The 18,162-nt window shown below is 41.3% G+C and overlaps 2 protein-coding genes across 2 annotated transcripts in view; one reads left to right on the top strand and one right to left on the bottom strand.

Annotated features, from left to right (window-relative positions):
- Positions 1-730: 730 nt before the first annotated feature.
- Positions 731-12,116, top strand: LOC133999025 (E3 ubiquitin-protein ligase TRIM39-like). The gene is made up of 12 exons (XM_062438136.1): positions 731-850; positions 2,907-3,338; positions 4,394-4,498; positions 5,231-5,326; positions 8,413-8,646; positions 8,781-8,958; positions 9,571-9,660; positions 9,795-9,821; positions 9,908-9,934; positions 10,869-11,044; positions 11,139-11,294; positions 11,910-12,116. The coding sequence occupies exons 1-12, from the start codon at positions 731-733 to the stop codon at positions 12,114-12,116; spliced, it is 1,848 nt and encodes a 615-aa protein (XP_062294120.1).
- A 4,041-nt stretch (positions 12,117-16,157) lies between these two features.
- ube2m (ubiquitin conjugating enzyme E2 M) overlaps positions 16,158-18,162 on the bottom strand; it is a 7,787-nt gene continuing 5,782 nt past the window's right edge. Inside the window, exons 4-6 of the mRNA XM_062438153.1 lie at positions 17,862-17,965; positions 17,346-17,409; positions 16,158-17,040 (exon numbers count right to left, since the gene is read on the bottom strand). Of these exons, the coding sequence (XP_062294137.1) occupies positions 16,900-17,040; positions 17,346-17,409; positions 17,862-17,965 (309 nt within the window). The 3' untranslated portion in view covers positions 16,158-16,899. The remainder of the gene's footprint in view (positions 17,041-17,345; positions 17,410-17,861; positions 17,966-18,162) is intronic.

The following is an 18,162-nucleotide window of genomic DNA, read 5'->3' as shown; positions in this document are numbered from 1 at the left end:
AAACTCCCACCATCTCTTTCTGACTTTGGTCTGCATAAAACCATAGACCGTATATAAAATGGATGTAACATCCTTGACGTCACCCATTGGTTTGTGGACTGCTGCTCGGAGGCCAATAGTATCGGATCTTAGCAGCGCCATCTTGAAAATTTCAGGTGCATGCTGGGAAAAATAAAAACATGGATTCTACTTATATGGGCATCAGGAGGAGCATGAGGCGCCCTCCTGAACCTGTGAACCAATCAACCTGTCAATCACCACGTAGCCACGCCCTAATGCATACCCTGCTTTATCGTCACATATAAAATCAGGGAGGCCAAAATGTCCCAAATGAACATCATACTGCATTGAAGAAGGCTTTAAACTAGCGATTGAGACCATAAACACATTTTGAAAACGTTTACTGAGGTTAGAAATCAAGTGAGAAGTTGGTGAATTCTCCATTGACTTGTATAGAGACGGAAGTCCTTTTGACACCAAAACGGTCGCCCCCTGGTGGCCTTTTGATAGAATGCAGTTTTAAGTTACTTCCTCGTTGGCCTCATTTCAGAGGACCAGAACTCCCCGCCTGCAAAAAACAGACAAAATAAATGAAGAAAAACATTTACAAAAAGTTCATTTAAACGTCTTTTATAACTTTTTAAATCTGTTCTATAACTCTTCTGCTAGTGAACCTGTATTTTGATCCCGCCTGCTAACGGCCGTATTCACCTGTTCTCTGATCAGCAGCATGACGATGGCGGAGGCAGCGACCTCAGATCTGTTCTCAGAGCAGGAACTCACCTGCTCCATCTGTCTGGACCTGTTCAGCGAGCCCGTCTCTACGCCCTGCGGACACAACTTCTGCCAGGTAACATTCACACCTGAGTCTAACCCTGCAACCAATCTGTCCTTAGTGAAGTCTCCTGTGATATAAATATGTGATCTGATGCGAATTACAGTGAAAACAGAGACAGTTATTTTAGAAGTTCTCAATTTAAATAAAAATTGCAGAAAATATAGTTGAACATCTACGAAAAATAATGAAAACACTTTTGATCAAGTTCTCGTGAACTCAGTTCTTTAAAATCTCATTTACAACAAAGTCAGAGAAGAAAAGTTACATTAGCATTAAGAAAAGTTACATTAGCATTAAGAAAAGTTACGTTAGCATTAAGAAAAGTTACGTCAGCAATTAGAAAAGTTAAGTTAGTATTAAGAAAAGTTACGTTAGCGTTAAGAAAAATTACATTAGCATTAAGAAAAATTATGTTAGCGTTAAGAAAAGTTACATTAGCATTAAGAAAAGTTACGTTACGATTTAGCAAAGTTACGTTAGCATTAAGAAAAATTATGTTAGCGTTAAGAAAAGTTACGTTAGCGTTAAGAAAAGTTACGTTAGCATTAAGAAACGTAATGTTACATTAACAGTTATATTAGCATTTTTTAAAAAAGTCCAACAAACAAAACCAATGACAGTTGGGAGGGTTTTAACTTTTCTTCTTCTTCTGACTAATATCACAGATTAATATCACAGGTTAATATCACAGATTAATATCACAGGTTAATATCACAGATTAATATCACAGGTTAATATCACAGATTAATATCACAGATTAATATCACAGGTAAATATCACAGATTAATATCACAGGTTAATATCACAGATTAATATCACAGATTAATATCACAGGTAAATATCACAGATTAATATCACAGATTAATATCACAGATTAATATCACAGATTAATATCAGAGATTAATATCACAGGTTAATATCACAGGTTAATATCACAGATTAATATCACAGGTAAATATCACAGATTAATATCACAGGTTAATATCACAGGTTAATATCACAGGTTAATATCACAGATTAATATCACAGATTAATATCACAGGTTAATATCACAGATTAATATCACAGATTAATATCAGAGATTAATATCACAGATTAATATCACAGATTAATATCACAGATTAATATCACAGATTAATATCACAGATTAATATCACAGGTTAATATCACAGATTAATATCACAGGTTAATATCACAGATTAATATCACAGATTAATATCACAGATTAATATCACAGGTTAATATCACAGGTTAATATCACAGGTTAATATCACAGATTAATATCACAGATTAATATCACAGGTTAATATCACAGATTAATATCACAGGTTAATATCACAGATTAATATCACAGGTTAATATCACAGGTTAATATCACAGATTAATATCACAGGTTAATATCACAGATTAATATCACAGATTAATATCACAGATTAATATCACAGGTTAATATCACAGATTAATATCACAGATTAATATCACAGATTAATATCACAGATTAATATCACAGGTTAATATCACAGATTAATATCACAGATTAATATCACACATCACAGATTAATATCACAGATTAATATCACAGGTTAATATCACAGATTAATATCACAGATTAATATCACAGGTTAATATCACAGATTAATATCACAGGTTAATATCACAGATTAATATCACAGATTAATATCACAGGTTAATATCACAGGTTAATATCACAGATTAATATCACAGGTTAATATCACAGATTAATATCACAGATTAATATCACAGGTTAATATCACAGGTTAATATCACAGATTAATATCACAGGTTAATATCACAGATTAATATCACAGGTTAATATCACAGGTTAATATCACAGGTTAATATCACAGATTAATATCACAGATTAATATCACAGGTTAATATCACAGATTAATATCACAGGTTAATATCACAGATTTAGTCGAACTCGTCTCCAGCTGCTCGTTCAGCAGTGTCGTAGACGTTGAAGCTGGAGGTTAATATGTTTATTTTAAGGATAAATCAGCTGGCATCGCTGTGTGAATCTTCTTCTTCTGTTGTCTCATTGCAGGCGTGTATCGGCGGTTACTGGGCGTCGAGCCCCGTGTGCACCTGTCCGCTGTGTAAGCATCAGTTTGATGAGCGACCGCAGCTCAGCGTTAATAAAGTCTTTTCGCTCATCGCCGATAATTACAAACTGGCCCGTTACGGCGCTGCTGGGATGCCGGTGCCGGACGGGATCGGGACACCGATGGGCGTAACGGACCAAGGCGGAAGCACCAACCCGTTCCTGGCGGCGGCGGGTGGGGAGGTGGTGTGGTGTGACGTGTGCACAGGTATCAAACAGCCGGCCGTCAGCTCCTGTCTCACCTGCACCGCCTCGTACTGCTCTGAGCATGTGCGGCCGCATCACAGCACGCCTTTCTACTCCAAACACCCTCTGATGGACCCGCAGGAGGCCCTCAGGGGCCGCACCTGCACCGCCCACCGCCGCCTGCTGGAGGTAAGGCTCACACGCTTATGCATAAACATGTAATTCCCTCAGGTGGAGGATTAACTGTAATAAAGCTCAGTCAGCTGTGTGAGTCAAATGAAGACAGGTTAAAAAGTTAAACATTCATTTCCAATGAAAGTTGATTGTTTGTATTAAACGTTACATTCTGTCCAGGCTCAAATTTGATCCAGTTTTACTTTTGAGAGCCTTAAAAACAACATTTATTTTAGCTGGATTCTTCCTAAAGTGACCCACAGTTTATACAAATGTTGTGTGTAGCTGATACAAGTTGTTTATGGAAATGTCCAATTTTGACCTGTGTTATCCTGGACCATAAAATAGTGATTGTGAATGACTTCTAATTAAACGTATTAATGACTAATTATGAGTCAGAACCATAGACTGTATATAAGAAATGGACGTAACATCCGTGACGTCACCCATTGGTTTGTGGACTGCTGCTCGGAGGCCAATAGTATCGGATCTGAGCAGCGCCATCTTGAAAATTTCAGGTGCATGGTGGGAAAAATAAAAACATGGATTCTACTTATATGGGCATCAGGAGGAGCATGAGGCGCCCTCCTGAACCTGTGAACCAATCAACCTGTCAATCACCACGTAGCCACGCCCTAATGCATACCCTGCTTTATCGTCACATATAAAATCAGGGAGGCCAAAATGTCCCAAATGAACATCATACTGCATTGAAGAAGGCTTTAAACTAGCGATTGAGACCATAAACACATTTTGAAAACGTTTACTGAGGTTAGAAATCAAGTGAGAAGTTGGTGAATTCTCCATTGACTTGTATAGAGACGGAAGTCCTTTTGACACCAAAACGGTCGCCCCCTGGTGGCCTTTTGATAGAATGCAGTTTTAAGTTACTTCCTGGTTGGCCTCATTTCAGAGGACCGGAACTCCCCACCTGGTCTGAACATGAACCGTATTTAAGGGTTAAGAAATGTTTCAGAAATTGATGCATTTCTACATTTAAAACAGTTTATTGGTTGATTATTTGTTTCTTAATGTCTTTTTTATTAGTTTTTATGTGCTTACCTGTGCAGGTGTTCTGTCGGACGTGTCAAAACTGCATCTGTGCCATCTGCGTGCTGGAGGAGCATCGAACTCACAAGACCGTCTCCGTCCAGACCGAGAGACAAGGCAAACAGGTAGAGACTCAAACATCATCTTCATCGTCCTCACGGTCTTCCTCCTCGGTTATCAACATGTTCAGACTTCACAGGAGACTTTTGTCAGTGTCGGCCCGTAACTCTCAACAACCAGAACCTCACATGATGAATTTTAAACTCTTTGGCGTTTATCTGGACGGCCGCCTCAGATCAGAGCAGATTCAGAGACGTGAATAAGAAACATGTTTACAGTCACATCAGGGTTGTTCTCTCACTACCTCACAACTATAGACAGATATTTCCTTCTTTAACCCTCATGTTGTCCTCGAGTCAAGGAAGGAAGGAAGGAAAGAAGGTAGGAAGGAAGGAAGGGAGGGAAGAGGGACGGAAAGAAGGGAGGGGCAGAAGGAAGGGAGGGAAGAGGGACGGAAGGAAGGAAGGATGGAGGGAAGGAAGGAAGGAAGAAAAAGAGGGAGGGAGGAGGGAGGGAGGGAAGGAAAGGAGGGAGGGAGGGAGGAAGGGAGGAAAGGAAGGGAGGGAGGAAGGAAGGAAAGAAGGACAGAGGAAAGAAAGAAGGAGAGAGGGAGGGAGGGAGGGAGGGAGGGAGGGAAGAAGGAAGGAGGAAAAGAAGGAAAGAAGGAGGGAGGGAGGAAGGAAGGGAAGGAGGGGAGGAAGGAAGTAAGGAAGGAACAGTCAAAACAGACGGGGTCAATTTGACCCGGGAGGACGACAGGAAGGTTAAACCAGAGTCTGTCTCACCTGTGTGTTCAGAAACAGGTAGCGAGGACGGAGCAAGAGATCCTGAACCGCATCAAGGAGAAAGAGACTCATGTGACGGAGCTGAAGAGGAAACTGGACGGAGTGAAGGTCGGTTCAGTCCCAGTAAAAGTACTGCAGTATTATGAGTGATGTAGTATGCAGTATTACAGTAAAAGTACTGCAGTATTATGAGTGATGTAGTATGCAGTATTACAGTAAAAGTACTGCAGTATTATAGTGATGTAGTATGCAGTATTACAGTAAAAGTACTGCAGTATTATAGTGATGTAGTATGCAGTATTACAGTAAAAGTACTGCAGTATTATGAGTGATGTAGTATGCAGTATTACAGTAAAAGTACTGCAGTATTATGAGTGATGTAGTATGCAGTATTACAGTAAAAGTACTGCAGTATTATGAGCGATGTAGTATGCAGTATTACAGTAAAAGTACTGCAGTATTATGAGTGATGTAGTATGCAGTATTACAGTAAAAGTACTGCAGTATTATAGTGATGTAGTATGCAGTATTACAGTAAAAGTACTGCAGTATTATGAGTGATGTAGTATGCAGTATTACAGTAAAAGTACTGCAGTATTATAGTGATGTAGTATGCAGTATTACAGTAAAAGTACTGCAGTATTATGAGCGATGTAGTATGCAGTATTACAGTAAAAGTACTGCAGTATTATGAGCGATGTAGTATGCAGTATTACAGTAAAAGTACTGCAGTATTATGAGTGATGTAGTATGCAGTATTACAGTAAAAGTACTGCAGTATTATGAGTGATGTAGTATGCAGTATTACAGTAAAAGTACTGCAGTATTATAGTGATGTAGTATGCAGTATTACAGTAAAAGTACTGCAGTATTATGAGCGATGTAGTATGCAGTATTACAGTAAAAGTACTGCAGTATTATGATGATGTAGTATGCAGTATTACAGTAAAAGTACTGCAGTATTATGAGCGATGTAGTATGCAGTATTACAGTAAAAGTACTGCAGTATTATGAGTGATGTAGTATGCAGTATTACAGTAAAAGTACTGCAGTATTATGAGCGATGTAGTATGCAGTATTACAGTAAAAGTACTGCAGTATTATGAGTGATGTAGTATGCAGTATTACAGTAAAAGTACTGCAGTATTATAGTGATGTAGTATGCAGTATTACAGTAAAAGTACTGCAGTATTATGAGTGATGTAGTATGCAGTATTACAGTAAAAGTACTGCAGTATTATGAGTGATGTAGTATGCAGTATTACAGTAAAAGTACTGCAGTATTATGAGCGATGTAGTATGCAGTATTACAGTAAAAGTACTGCAGTATTATGAGTGATGTAGTATGCAGTATTACAGTAAAAGTACTGCAGTATTATAGTGATGTAGTATGCAGTATTACAGTAAAAGTACTGCAGTATTATGAGTGATGTAGTATGCAGTATTACAGTAAAAGTACTGCAGTATTATAGTGATGTAGTATGCAGTATTACAGTAAAAGTACTGCAGTATTATGAGCGATGTAGTATGCAGTATTACAGTAAAAGTACTGCAGTATTATGAGCGATGTAGTATGCAGTATTACAGTAAAAGTACTGCAGTATTATGAGTGATGTAGTATGCAGTATTACAGTAAAAGTACTGCAGTATTATGAGTGATGTAGTATGCAGTATTACAGTAAAAGTACTGCAGTATTATAGTGATGTAGTATGCAGTATTACAGTAAAAGTACTGCAGTATTATGAGTGATGTAGTATGCAGTATTACAGTAAAAGTACTGCAGTATTATGAGTGATGTAGTATGCAGTATTACAGTAAAAGTACTGCAGTATTATGAGCGATGTAGTATGCAGTATTACAGTAAAAGTACTGCAGTATTATGAGTCATGTAGTATGCAGTATTACAGTAAAAGTACTGCAGTATTATGAGTGATGTAGTATGCAGTATTACAGTAAAAGTACTGCAGTATTATAGTGATGTAGTATGCAGTATTACAGTAAAGTACTGCAGTATTATAGTGATGTAGTATGCAGTATTACAGTAAAGTACTGCAGTATTATAGTGATGTAGTATGCAGTATTACAGTAAAGTACTGCAGTATTATGAGTGATGTAGTATGCAGTATTACAGTAAAGTACTGCAGTATTATAGTGATGTAGTATGCAGTATTACAGTAAAGTACTGCAGTATTATAGTGATGTAGTATGCAGTATTACAGTAAAGTACTGCAGTATTATGAGTGATGTAGTATGCAGTATTACAGTAAAGTACTGCAGTATTATAGTGATGTAGTATGCAGTATTACAGTAAAGTACTGCAGTATTATAGTGATGTAGTATGTAGTATTACAGTAAAAGTACTGCAGTATTATAGTGATGTAGTATGCAGTATTACAGTAAAGTACTGCAGTATTATAGTGATGTAGTATGCAGTATTACAGTAAAGTACTGCAGTATTATAGTGATGTAGTATGCAGTATTACAGTAAAGTACTGCAGTATTATAGTGATGTAGTATGTAGTATTACAGTAAAAGTACTGCAGTATTATAGTGATGTAGTATGCAGTATTACAGTAAAGTACTGCAGTATTATAGTGATGTAGTATGCAGTATTACAGTAAAAGTACTGCAGTATTATGAGTGATGTAGTATGCAGTATTACAGTAAAGTACTGCAGTATTATAGTGATGTAGTATGCAGTATTACAGTAAAAGTACTGCAGTATTATAGTGATGTAGTATGCAGTATTACAGTTAAAGTACTGCAGTATTATAGTGATGTAGTATGCAGTATTACAGTAAAGTAGTGGTTTGGTCCTCTGACTGATATATTATTATTATGACATCATTAGATTATTAATAGTGAAGCATCAGTGTTAGAGCAGCATGTTACTGTTGTAGCTGCTGGAGGTGGAGCTAGTTTACACTACTTTATATACAGTTAGCTAGTTTAGTCCAGTGGTTCCCAACCTAGGGGTGGGGCCCCTCCAAAGGGTCAGCAGATAAATGTGAGGGGTGGTGAGATGATTAATGGGAAAGAAGAAAAAACTAAGTTCTGATACATAAATGTGTTTTCAGTTTTTGGACTTTTTCTCTAATCTTTGATTTTTGCTGAAATATTGGATCATTTGAACATTTATTGAAATGAATCGTGAGGTTTCGTATTTTAGTGAAAACACGTCTTTTCTCTTCAGAACTACACGGACACGGAGCGAGGCGAGGTGGAGCACCTGTTGGACGAGGTGTCCGGCGCTCTGGACAGGATCCGCTCTCGGGTGGTGGGCGAGATGGAGAACCAGCTGGAGGCCGTGATGTCAAAGGGGGAGGGGCTGGTGGGGCGTCTGGAGGCGGAGCTAAGCGAGCTGATGGACAGGAGAGCAACCCTGGAGGTTCAGGCCATCAGTCAGGATCACATCGGCTTCCTGCAGGTAGTGATGTCACCATAAATACATCAGATAAGAAACATCCAATCAGAAAGCTTCATGATGATAATGATGATGACTACTTTTGGATATTTGATCAGTTTTGGATGAATTGAGCAGCTGATGTTTGTCTGCTGCAGAGCTTCGAGGAGGCCACGGCTCCTCTGGCCGAGGACCAGCAGGACGAGGTGGACGAGGACTCCAGGTTCTCGCTGCACTTCTACCTCGGAGACGTGAAAAGGGTTCTGACCGAGATGAAGGACAAGATGGACGACATCAGGATGGGAGAGGCCCGCTCCAGAGGTTCCCGAGGATCCTGTGAGTTCCACATAGATGCAGTATTCCTGTTCTACTTTAAGAGATACAAGGAACCACAAGTAGGCCTGCATGCTGGGAGCGCAGTGTTCTAGTAGGTTCATAAGGTTCTATGAGCTGGGAGCGCAGTGTTCTAGTAGGTTCATAAGGTTCTATGAGCTGGGAGCGCAGTGTTTTAGTAGGTTCATAAGGTTCTATGAGCTGGGAGCGCATTGTTCTAGTAGGTTCATAAGGTTCTATGAGCTGGGGAGCGCAGTGTTCTAGTAGGTTCATAAGGTTCTATGAGCTGGGAGCGCAGTGTTTTAGTAGGTTCATAAGGTTCTATGAGCTGGGAGCGCAGTGTTTTAGTAGGTTCATAAGGTTCTATGAGCTCTTTCTAGTTTTTGTCAGAACGCTTGCAGCTGCATTCTGGACCAGCTGGAGAGTCTTTAGAGGTTCATTCGGACAGTCTGATAATAATGAATTACAATAATCAATCCTAGAAGGAACAAACGCATGGACTAGTTTCTCAGCATCACTGTGAGACAGAATGTGTTTAACCCCTGATGATGAACCCCCCCCCCCCCCCCCGACCCTAACCCCCCTCCTCTCTGACCCCCCCCCCTCTCGTTGCAGTCTCATCAGGTGACTTGACGCTGGCTGAGAGCATGCTCAGTCTGAGAGCCAGCACAGTCAGCCTGAGGAAGAGCCAGTGGTCTCTGAGAGGTAAGACCCAGCCAGTACCTGACTGAGACACAACCAGAACCTGACTGAGAACCAACCAGAACCTGATTATGATGTTTAAAGAGTTTCACTCAGTGTGGCTGCAGCAGTGATGTCATTTCCTGTTTCCCTTTCAGATCTGAAGAAGAACAAACCGATATCAGGTACGTTTACTCAAATATTTTACTGTAGTACAGTTTGAGGTACTTGTACTTTACTGTAATAAATAATTGTGTTTGTTTTGTTTCAGGACACAAGAAAGCTCGAGTCTACATGGGTGAATAACTTTAATGTTTTTATTCAAATTATTTCAATATTATTTTAAAATGTTCCTGTTTACATTTTGTTTGAACCCGGCAGACATCGAGTTAACTCTAATGATGATTTTGGTGGCATGACGAGTAACTTGAGATGGGAGTTACTTGGAAGTTGGCGCGAGTCTTTATGTGAAAGCAGCGATGTAATGACGTGGCTCCATAATCACAGAGCCGTGGAAAAGCGAATTGGTTCTCAGCTGGTTCACAGTAGAACCGACTGACCAGCACTAGAACTGCTTTGGTGGAAGAGGGGTTTGGACCCAGAGACTGTATAATATGTCACAGCTTATCTGTATCAAGCAAGGAGTTCTGGTCCTCTGAAATGAGGCCAACGTGGAAGTAACTTAAAACTGCATTCTATCAAAAGGCCACCAGGGGGCGACCGTTTTGGTGTCAAAAGGACTTCCGTCTCTATACAAGTCAATGGAGAATTCACCAACTTCTCACTTGATTTCTAACCTCAGTAAACGTTTTCAAAATGTGTTTATGGTCTCAATCGCTAGTTTAAAGCCTTCTTCAATGCAGTATGATGTTCATTTGGGACATTTTGGCCTCCATGATTTTATATGTGACGAAAAAGCAGGGTATGCATTAGGGCGTGGCTACGTGGTGATTGACAGGTTGATTGGTTCACAGGTTCAGGAGGGCGCCTCATGCTCCTCCTGATGCCCATATAAGTAGAATCCCTGTTTTTATTGACGTTACAGATGTTACGTCCATTTTATATACAGTCTATGATCTGTATCTTGTTCTACTGTCAGATCATAATGACTATTTTAGCAAATGTAACACAAAAATAGTTCCAGACTGCAGCTTTGACCACTGACCATGTAACAATGTATGAAAAGTGCTTTACAGATAAAGTTTGATTGAATGTGTCCTGGTCGTCTGCAGAGGACGTGACGTTGAACCCGGTGACAGCGTACCCGTTTCTGATCCTCTCGGAGGACAGGAAGCAGGTGAAGCGAGGAGAGAAGCTTCAGTTCTACAGAAACAGTCAGCATCGCTTCGACGTCTGGTCCTGCGTCATCGCCAAGGAGGGATTCAGCTCCGGACGCCATTACTGGGAGGTCAGACGCAACGCAAGCAGCAGACTTCATGTTAATGTAAAGACTTGGTGCTGGAAGTCAGCGGATGTGTGTGTGTGTGTGTCCTCATGTGCAGGTGTGTGTGGGGGAGAATAAGGACTGGAAGCTGGGCGTTGTCCAGGAGTCGGCTCAGAAGAAAGGTCTGTTCGACATGAGTCCATCCAACGGATACTACGCCATCTGGTGGAGCGGCAGCCAACTACGGGCGCTCACCAACCCGCCGCTCACCAAGGTACTCTCACTTTAGTAGTATTATTATTATTATCAATATTATTATCAATATTATTATTATCAATATTATTATTATTACTTTATTAATATATTAATATATAATTTTGAATTCAAACATATTTACTTATATACTTGTAAAAGTTTAATTATGTATTTATATACTATAGTATGAATTTCTTAATATCTTATCTTTTTTACAGTTTTGATAAATCGCAGAAAATAAATAAAACCAGAAATGATGGATCCAGTCCTATAATGTGCTTTATTTAGAAATTCAGCCCTTTAAATGATTAAAGATGAATTATTACAGCAGAGCTTCTTTTTTTTTTTTTTTTTTAAACACTTTATTTGTAATTTTCTGTTAACATATAAAACAATCATATTCTCTGTATTTCAAATAACTATAACAAACAGTCCCGACAATAGACAGAGACATTTCAAACAGCAGAGCTTCTTAACATGTGATATAACAGCTGTTCTCATTCACTCCTCTCAGTAACACTTAAAACACTGGCTGATATTTTAAATTCGACTTCTTTCATGATTCACAGATTCATTAACTGAGCCTGTTTTCATTGGTCAGCTGCACCGTTGTGATTCCCGTGTTTCTGTGCAGGTCAAACATCCCTCGAAGCTTCGTCAGGTCGGCGTCTTCCTGGACGTGGACGAGGGTCAGGTGTCGTTTTATAACGTGAAGTCGGGTTCAGAGATCTACAGCTTCACCGGATCCTCCGAGTTCACCGAGAGGATGTTTCCTCTGCTGGGGACCGGAGACAAAGAGGCGCCGCTGGTCCTCGTGACATCACAGCATCACCTGGCCTGAGGGGGCGGGGCCGAGGAGTGAGGGGGCGGGGCCGATGAGTGAGGGGGCGGGACAGAGGAGTGAGGGGGTGGGGTCGAGGAGTGAGGGGCCGAGGAGCGAGGAGTGAGGGGGTGGGGTCGATGAGGCGGGGCCGATGAGCGGGGGCGGGGCAGAGGAGAGAGGGGCGGGGCAGAAGACAGGGGGCGGGGGCGGTCAGAGAGGGGCGTGGCCGATGGGGCGTGGCCTCGGAGTCACGACGTTAACGATCCGCGAGTTGACATTCACACACGAGAGGAAACATACGGGAACACGTTTCCTCTACAGGAAATAGATTTTCATGTTAAAATGATATTTTTCATTAATGTCGAAACTTCCTGTTATAACGAGAAACTTTTAACGAGATTCAGGGATTTTTTTTTTTTAACGAAGGTTTTGTCACAAAATAAATTGATACGCTGTTCTGTAACGTAAATGTAATAAAAATATGAAAAATATTTTAAGTTTTAACATGAAAATCAACGTCGTTAAAACAAGACTATTTAATTATTGTTAAAATAAATGAATGATTGAAAACTTTAAATAAGAAAAATAATAAATTAAAACTAAACATTGATTGATTTTTGACTTAAAGTCTGAGATGATTTCATAAAACTCGTTATTATGATTTAAAAAGTTTACATTTTTGTTTTATTTTGATTTTTCTTGAATGTGATTTTTATCTTTCATCAGTTTTTTTTTCTTCTTGGCACCAATAGGCTTCCGTACATGAAGATATATCAGAAAGAAAAGCTGCTTTGTGAACTTTGAACTTCTGAGCAGCTGAACTGTAGAATAATAAATATTGAAAATAAAGTCCAGCTGGTTGTTGACTTCCTGTTTCTGTTTGTTCTGGATCCAGATGTTTAACCACAGGGGGAAGAATGAAGTATTTATACTTCAGTAGATTTTCCAGGTATCTGAACTTTAGTATTTATTTACTTTTCCTACATTTGAACACATATCTGGACTTTCTGCTCCTTACATTGTTAACCCTCCTGTTGTCCTCGAGTCAAGGAAAGGAAGGAAGGAATGATGGAAGGAAGGAAGGAAGGAATGATGGAAGAAAGGAAGGAAGGAATGATGGAAGGAGGGAGGTCAGGAAGGAAGGAAAGATGGAAGGAAAGAAAGAAAGATGGAAGGAGGGAGGGAAGGAAAGAAGGAAAAGATGGAAGGAAAGAAAGATGGAAGGAGGGAAAGATGGAAGGAGGGAGGGAAGGAAAGAAGGAAAAGATGGAAGGAAAGAAAGATGGAAGGAAGGAATGATGGAAGGAAGGAAGGAAAGATGGAAGGAAGGAAAGATGGAAGGAGGGAGGGAAGGAAGGAAAGATGGAAGGAGGGAGGGAAGGAAGGAAGAAAGGGGAGGAAGGAAGGGAGGGAAGGTAAAGAAGGAAGGAGGGAGGGAGGACAGACGGAAGGAAGGAAGGAGGGATGAATGAAGGAAAGAAGGAAGGAAAGATGGAAGGAAGGAAGAAAAGGGAGGAAGGAAGGGAGGGAAGGTAAGGAAGGAAGGAGGGAGGGAGGACAGACGGAAGGAAGGAAGGAGGGATGAATGAAGGAAAGAAGGAAGGAAAGATGGAAGGAAGGAAGAAAAGGGAGGAAGGAAGGGAGGGAAGGTAAGGAAGGAAGGAGGGAGGGAGGGAGGACAGACGGAAGGAAGGAAGGAGGGATGAATGAAGGAAAGAAGGAAGGAAAGATGGAAGGAAGGAAGAAAAGGGAGGAAGGAAGGGAGGGAAGGTAAGGAAGGAAGGAGGGAGGGAGGACAGACGGAAGGAAGGAAGGAGGGATGAATGAAGGAAAGAAGGAAGGAAAGATGGAAGGAAGAAAAGGGAGGAAGGAAGGGAGGGAAGGTAAGGAAGGAAGGAGGGAGGGAGGGAGGACAGACGGAAGGAAGGAAGGAAGGAGGGAGGAACAGTCAAAACAGACGGGTTAATTTGACCCGGGAGGACGACACGAAGGTTAAACATATTAAAACCAAACGATTGTAACTTAAAGACTTTGACATAATTTCATTAAATCATTTACGGACTGAAGTTCTTTTAAAGATGTCAAATAGTTGATTTCATTTTTAAACAGACTTTGGAGAGTTTGCTTCTTCCTTTTATTCTGATGTATGTGATATTTTCCCATAAAGAGAATTATATCAATGTGCAGCTCCATTAGAACACCACTCATATTATATATTATATTATATATTATATATATTGTAGCTTACAGTAAACTAAACTGTGTTCAGTGATTCTTTGATAAAAGAGGAAAACTCGTATTTTATGTGCCGAGAACTTTTTTGGTGAGTTTTCAAAAGAGTTAAAAAATTTAAAGATTTTTAGTTTTGCATTTAAGTTCAGATCATTTCTGAGTAGATGATTCTTGTTGAGGATTTTTAATGTGCTGAGACAAAGAAACTCAATAAAGAAAATGTCTTTAATGTTTTATATGAAGAAGTTTAATAAACACATGAAAGTGTTTATTAACTAATAATTAAAGCAGCAGATCAGATCCAGATGTGATGAGTTATTATTTCAGGTTATTGATCGACTCTTTAAAACGTGTAATGACACAAAGTGTCCAGCAGGTGGAGCCGTTGACTCATTGATGGTTATTATTGTCTGCTGCTGTTTATTCTGATCATGATTGATTGTAGAAACTCTGAATGTCACCACTGCGCTGATTGATGACGCTCCACTACTGTTTAGCCAGTGTTTTGTTTTTTTACAAGCAAAATATAAACAAGGACAACCCTCCTCCTCCTCCTCCTCTTCGTCCTCCTCCTCCTCCTCTTCCTCCTCCTCTCATCACCAGCATGAGCGCCGTGGTATTTGACAGAGAGCACAGTAGTAAGCTTTTTAATTAAATTTGTTTGTGTTAATTAACTTCTGTAAGTATGAGGAACATGTTTCACTTCACTGTCTGTATGTGATCAATAAATGGAGAAAAATACAAATAAAAGTACCTCAACCTGTACTACAGTAAAGTATAAGTACCTCAAACTGTACTACAGTAAAGTACAAGTACCTCTAACTGTACTACAGTAAAGTACAAGTACCTCTAACTGTACTGCAGTAAAGTACAAGTACCTCAAACTGTACTGCAGTAAAGTACAAGTACCTCAAACTGTACTGCAGTAAAGTACAAGTACCTCAAACTGTACTACAGTAAAGTACAAGTACCTCAAACTGTACTGCAGTAAAGTACCTCTAACTGTGGTAAACGGACGTCACAATAATTATAATCATTCAAGTTCATATTTTATTTAACATAAATCATATTGCAGTCAATGTGAACAGCTGGGGTTTCAATATACACAATAGAATCGTAACATTTAAGCCCCTCCCCTCTGTGACCCCGCCCACAATAACCCTCCCACCCCCCCAATAAAGAAAACAAAAAGACCCCTCCCCCCTTTCCTTTTAAACCCCGCCCCCCCAAATCCTTTAAACAAACACGCTGACCCCTCCCCCCTCACATCAGCCCCGCCCACCTCACGCGACGCCCCGCCCCTCTGACGCTGAGTGTTTTAGCAGCAAACTCCAAACTGATCGACGTGTTCTTGTTACTAAAAAAATCTAAGAAATCACAAGATTAGGAAACAAAAACAAGCAAAAAAGAAAAATAATAATAATAAAATTTTTTGAGGAACTTTGTGAGTCGGCTGTTCTCCGACTCACAGGCCCCTCCCACTCTGTTAGGCCCCTCCCACACTGACCACAGGCCCCTCCCACTTCCCTCCAGCTGTGGAGTAAAAGGCTGATAACTCGACGTCTTGCTTTGGGATATTTTTAAGGCGCGTCTCCAATTATCACTAAGCCCCTCCCACTCGGTTAGGCCCCTCCCACACGTACCATCGGCCCCTCCCAGTCTGTTAGGCCCCTCCCAGTCAGACTGAACATACTGCTTTCTTTGAGGAACTTTTTAAGGCGGTTCTGCTCCTATTGGATCTAAACAAGCCCCTCCAACGAAGCGCGGAGGTTGCTATGGCAACAGCGATGGAGTCACCGCAGGTTGGTGGTTTTTTTTTTGCTACAACTTCTTCTTCTTAGCAAACTCTCGCCGTTACCGTGAGGTTGCCGGGGTATCCAGCGCGCTAAAGCCGCTCTAGGGTTGCCGGGGCAACCAGCTCTATTAGTCGAAGGATGCTGAGCACAGAAAGTCCTGAGTGGACGGATCGAACGCGGTTTGTGAGTTTGGAGTTTGCTGCCGGCCGGCGTGGTCGTGGCGAGCGGGAGGGGGGGCGTGTCCTTCTGAACACCTGACCGCCGGCAGGTGTCGACGCCACACGCTAAAACCCCCCGAAAAAAAAAAAAAATCATGTAGGTATCATAATCACCATCATCATCATCATCATCAGCGTTGTGGCGTTCATCAAATCAACAGAGCAACATTCACTGATCACCCCCCCCCACCCCCCCTCCCCCCTCCATCCTAACCCTCGGCCACTGCTCGCCGTTGGCCGTGTTTTCGAGTCCAGTCAGGTGTGTCGGCGCCCCCTGGTGGCGTGTAAACGGTAGAATTCTGCGTCTTGGAAGTAAAGAGAAATATAGGGGGGGGGGGGAGGAGGAGGAGGGGGGAGGAGGAGGAGGGGGGGTGTTTTTTCATCATCATCTTTTGTTTTGTTTTAAAACAGAAAAGCGTCTTCTGGCGTGCTGCTTTCTGTCGCTGCTTCTGCCAACGAGCAGGACTGAGGAGTAACTGGGGGAGGGGGGGGAGGAGGAGGAGGGGGGTGGGGGAGGGGGGGAGTGAGGGAGCTGGAGGATCGTGGGACGCCGAGTTATTTAAGACACCTCTCGAAGTAGGTGGCGCCCACGTAGCCGCCACGCAGGGAGCGATGGACGTTCTGCTCAAAGAGCCGCCGGTTCGTCTGCAAAACTTCAGCCGCCTCTTTGTTCAATGGATCCTCAGGGTTTGGCTCCTGTGGGGGGGGGGGGGGGGGGGAGAGAAGTGACCAATCAGAACAGAGTAGGCTCATCAGGAGGAAGGGGGGGGGGCTAAAAGAGACAGGAGCTAAAACAGCCTGTTTCAGACAGAGGCTGAACTGAGCGGCTGCATAAAGGACCAGTACAAGATAAATAAGACTCAGAGTATTTATATATATAATCATTTTGTCTTTCTATCAGCTGATCATCAGGACTGTCACACTTTCAGCTTCAGTCTGTTTATAATTAACTACTGATTATTACTTTACTGATAAACATTCAACATGTTGGTTAAACTCACTAGAAATAGATACTGTAGACCGTAGATGATGGAGTTTATTGTCAGCACCGGCTTCCAGTCCTCTCTGTGGACGACAGGAGTCACGTTAAAAACATGTTAGTAACACGTTAGAAACACGTTAGAAACACGTTAGAAACACGTTAGAAACACGTTAGAAACACGTTAAAAAACACGTTAGAAAACACGTTAGTAACACGTTAGAAACACGTTAAAAACGCGTTAAAAACACGTTAAAAACACGTTAAAAAACACGTTAAAAACACGTTAGAAACACGTTAGAAACACGTTAGAAACACGTTAAAAAACACGTTAAAAAACACGTTAGAAAACACGTTAGAAAACACGTTAGTAACACGTTAGAAACACGTTAAAAACACGTTAGAAACACGTTAAAAACACGTTAGAAACACGTTAGGAACACGTTAGAAACACGTCTCTAGTGAACATGAAGCTCCGGTAACGACAGGAAGTGCAGTTTGAGTTTGGATGATTTAAAACGATGAAGTGAAATCAGACCTTAAGATATTTAGGCAGACGTTTCCCTCCAGGTCGATGTTGGGGTGGTACACCATCGTCTCACACTTTACCTTGGGGGGGTCGTGGGGGTAACCCTGTCCTACCTGCAACACACACACAGGACAGGTGAGGACAGAGAAGACAGGTGGGGACAGAGAGGACAGGTGAGGACAGATGGGGACAGAGAGGACAGGTGAGGACAGGTGGGGACAGGTGAGGACAGAGGACAGGTGAGGACAGTGAGGACAGAGAGGACAGGTGAGGACAGGTGAGGACAGGTGAGGACAGGTGGGGACAGGTG

The sequence above is a fragment of the Scomber scombrus genome, chromosome 18 (genome assembly GCF_963691925.1).
Source record: "Scomber scombrus chromosome 18, fScoSco1.1, whole genome shotgun sequence".
Classification (NCBI taxonomy): domain Eukaryota; kingdom Metazoa; phylum Chordata; class Actinopteri; order Scombriformes; family Scombridae; genus Scomber; species Scomber scombrus.
This window is presented reverse-complemented; position numbering and strand designations above follow the sequence as displayed.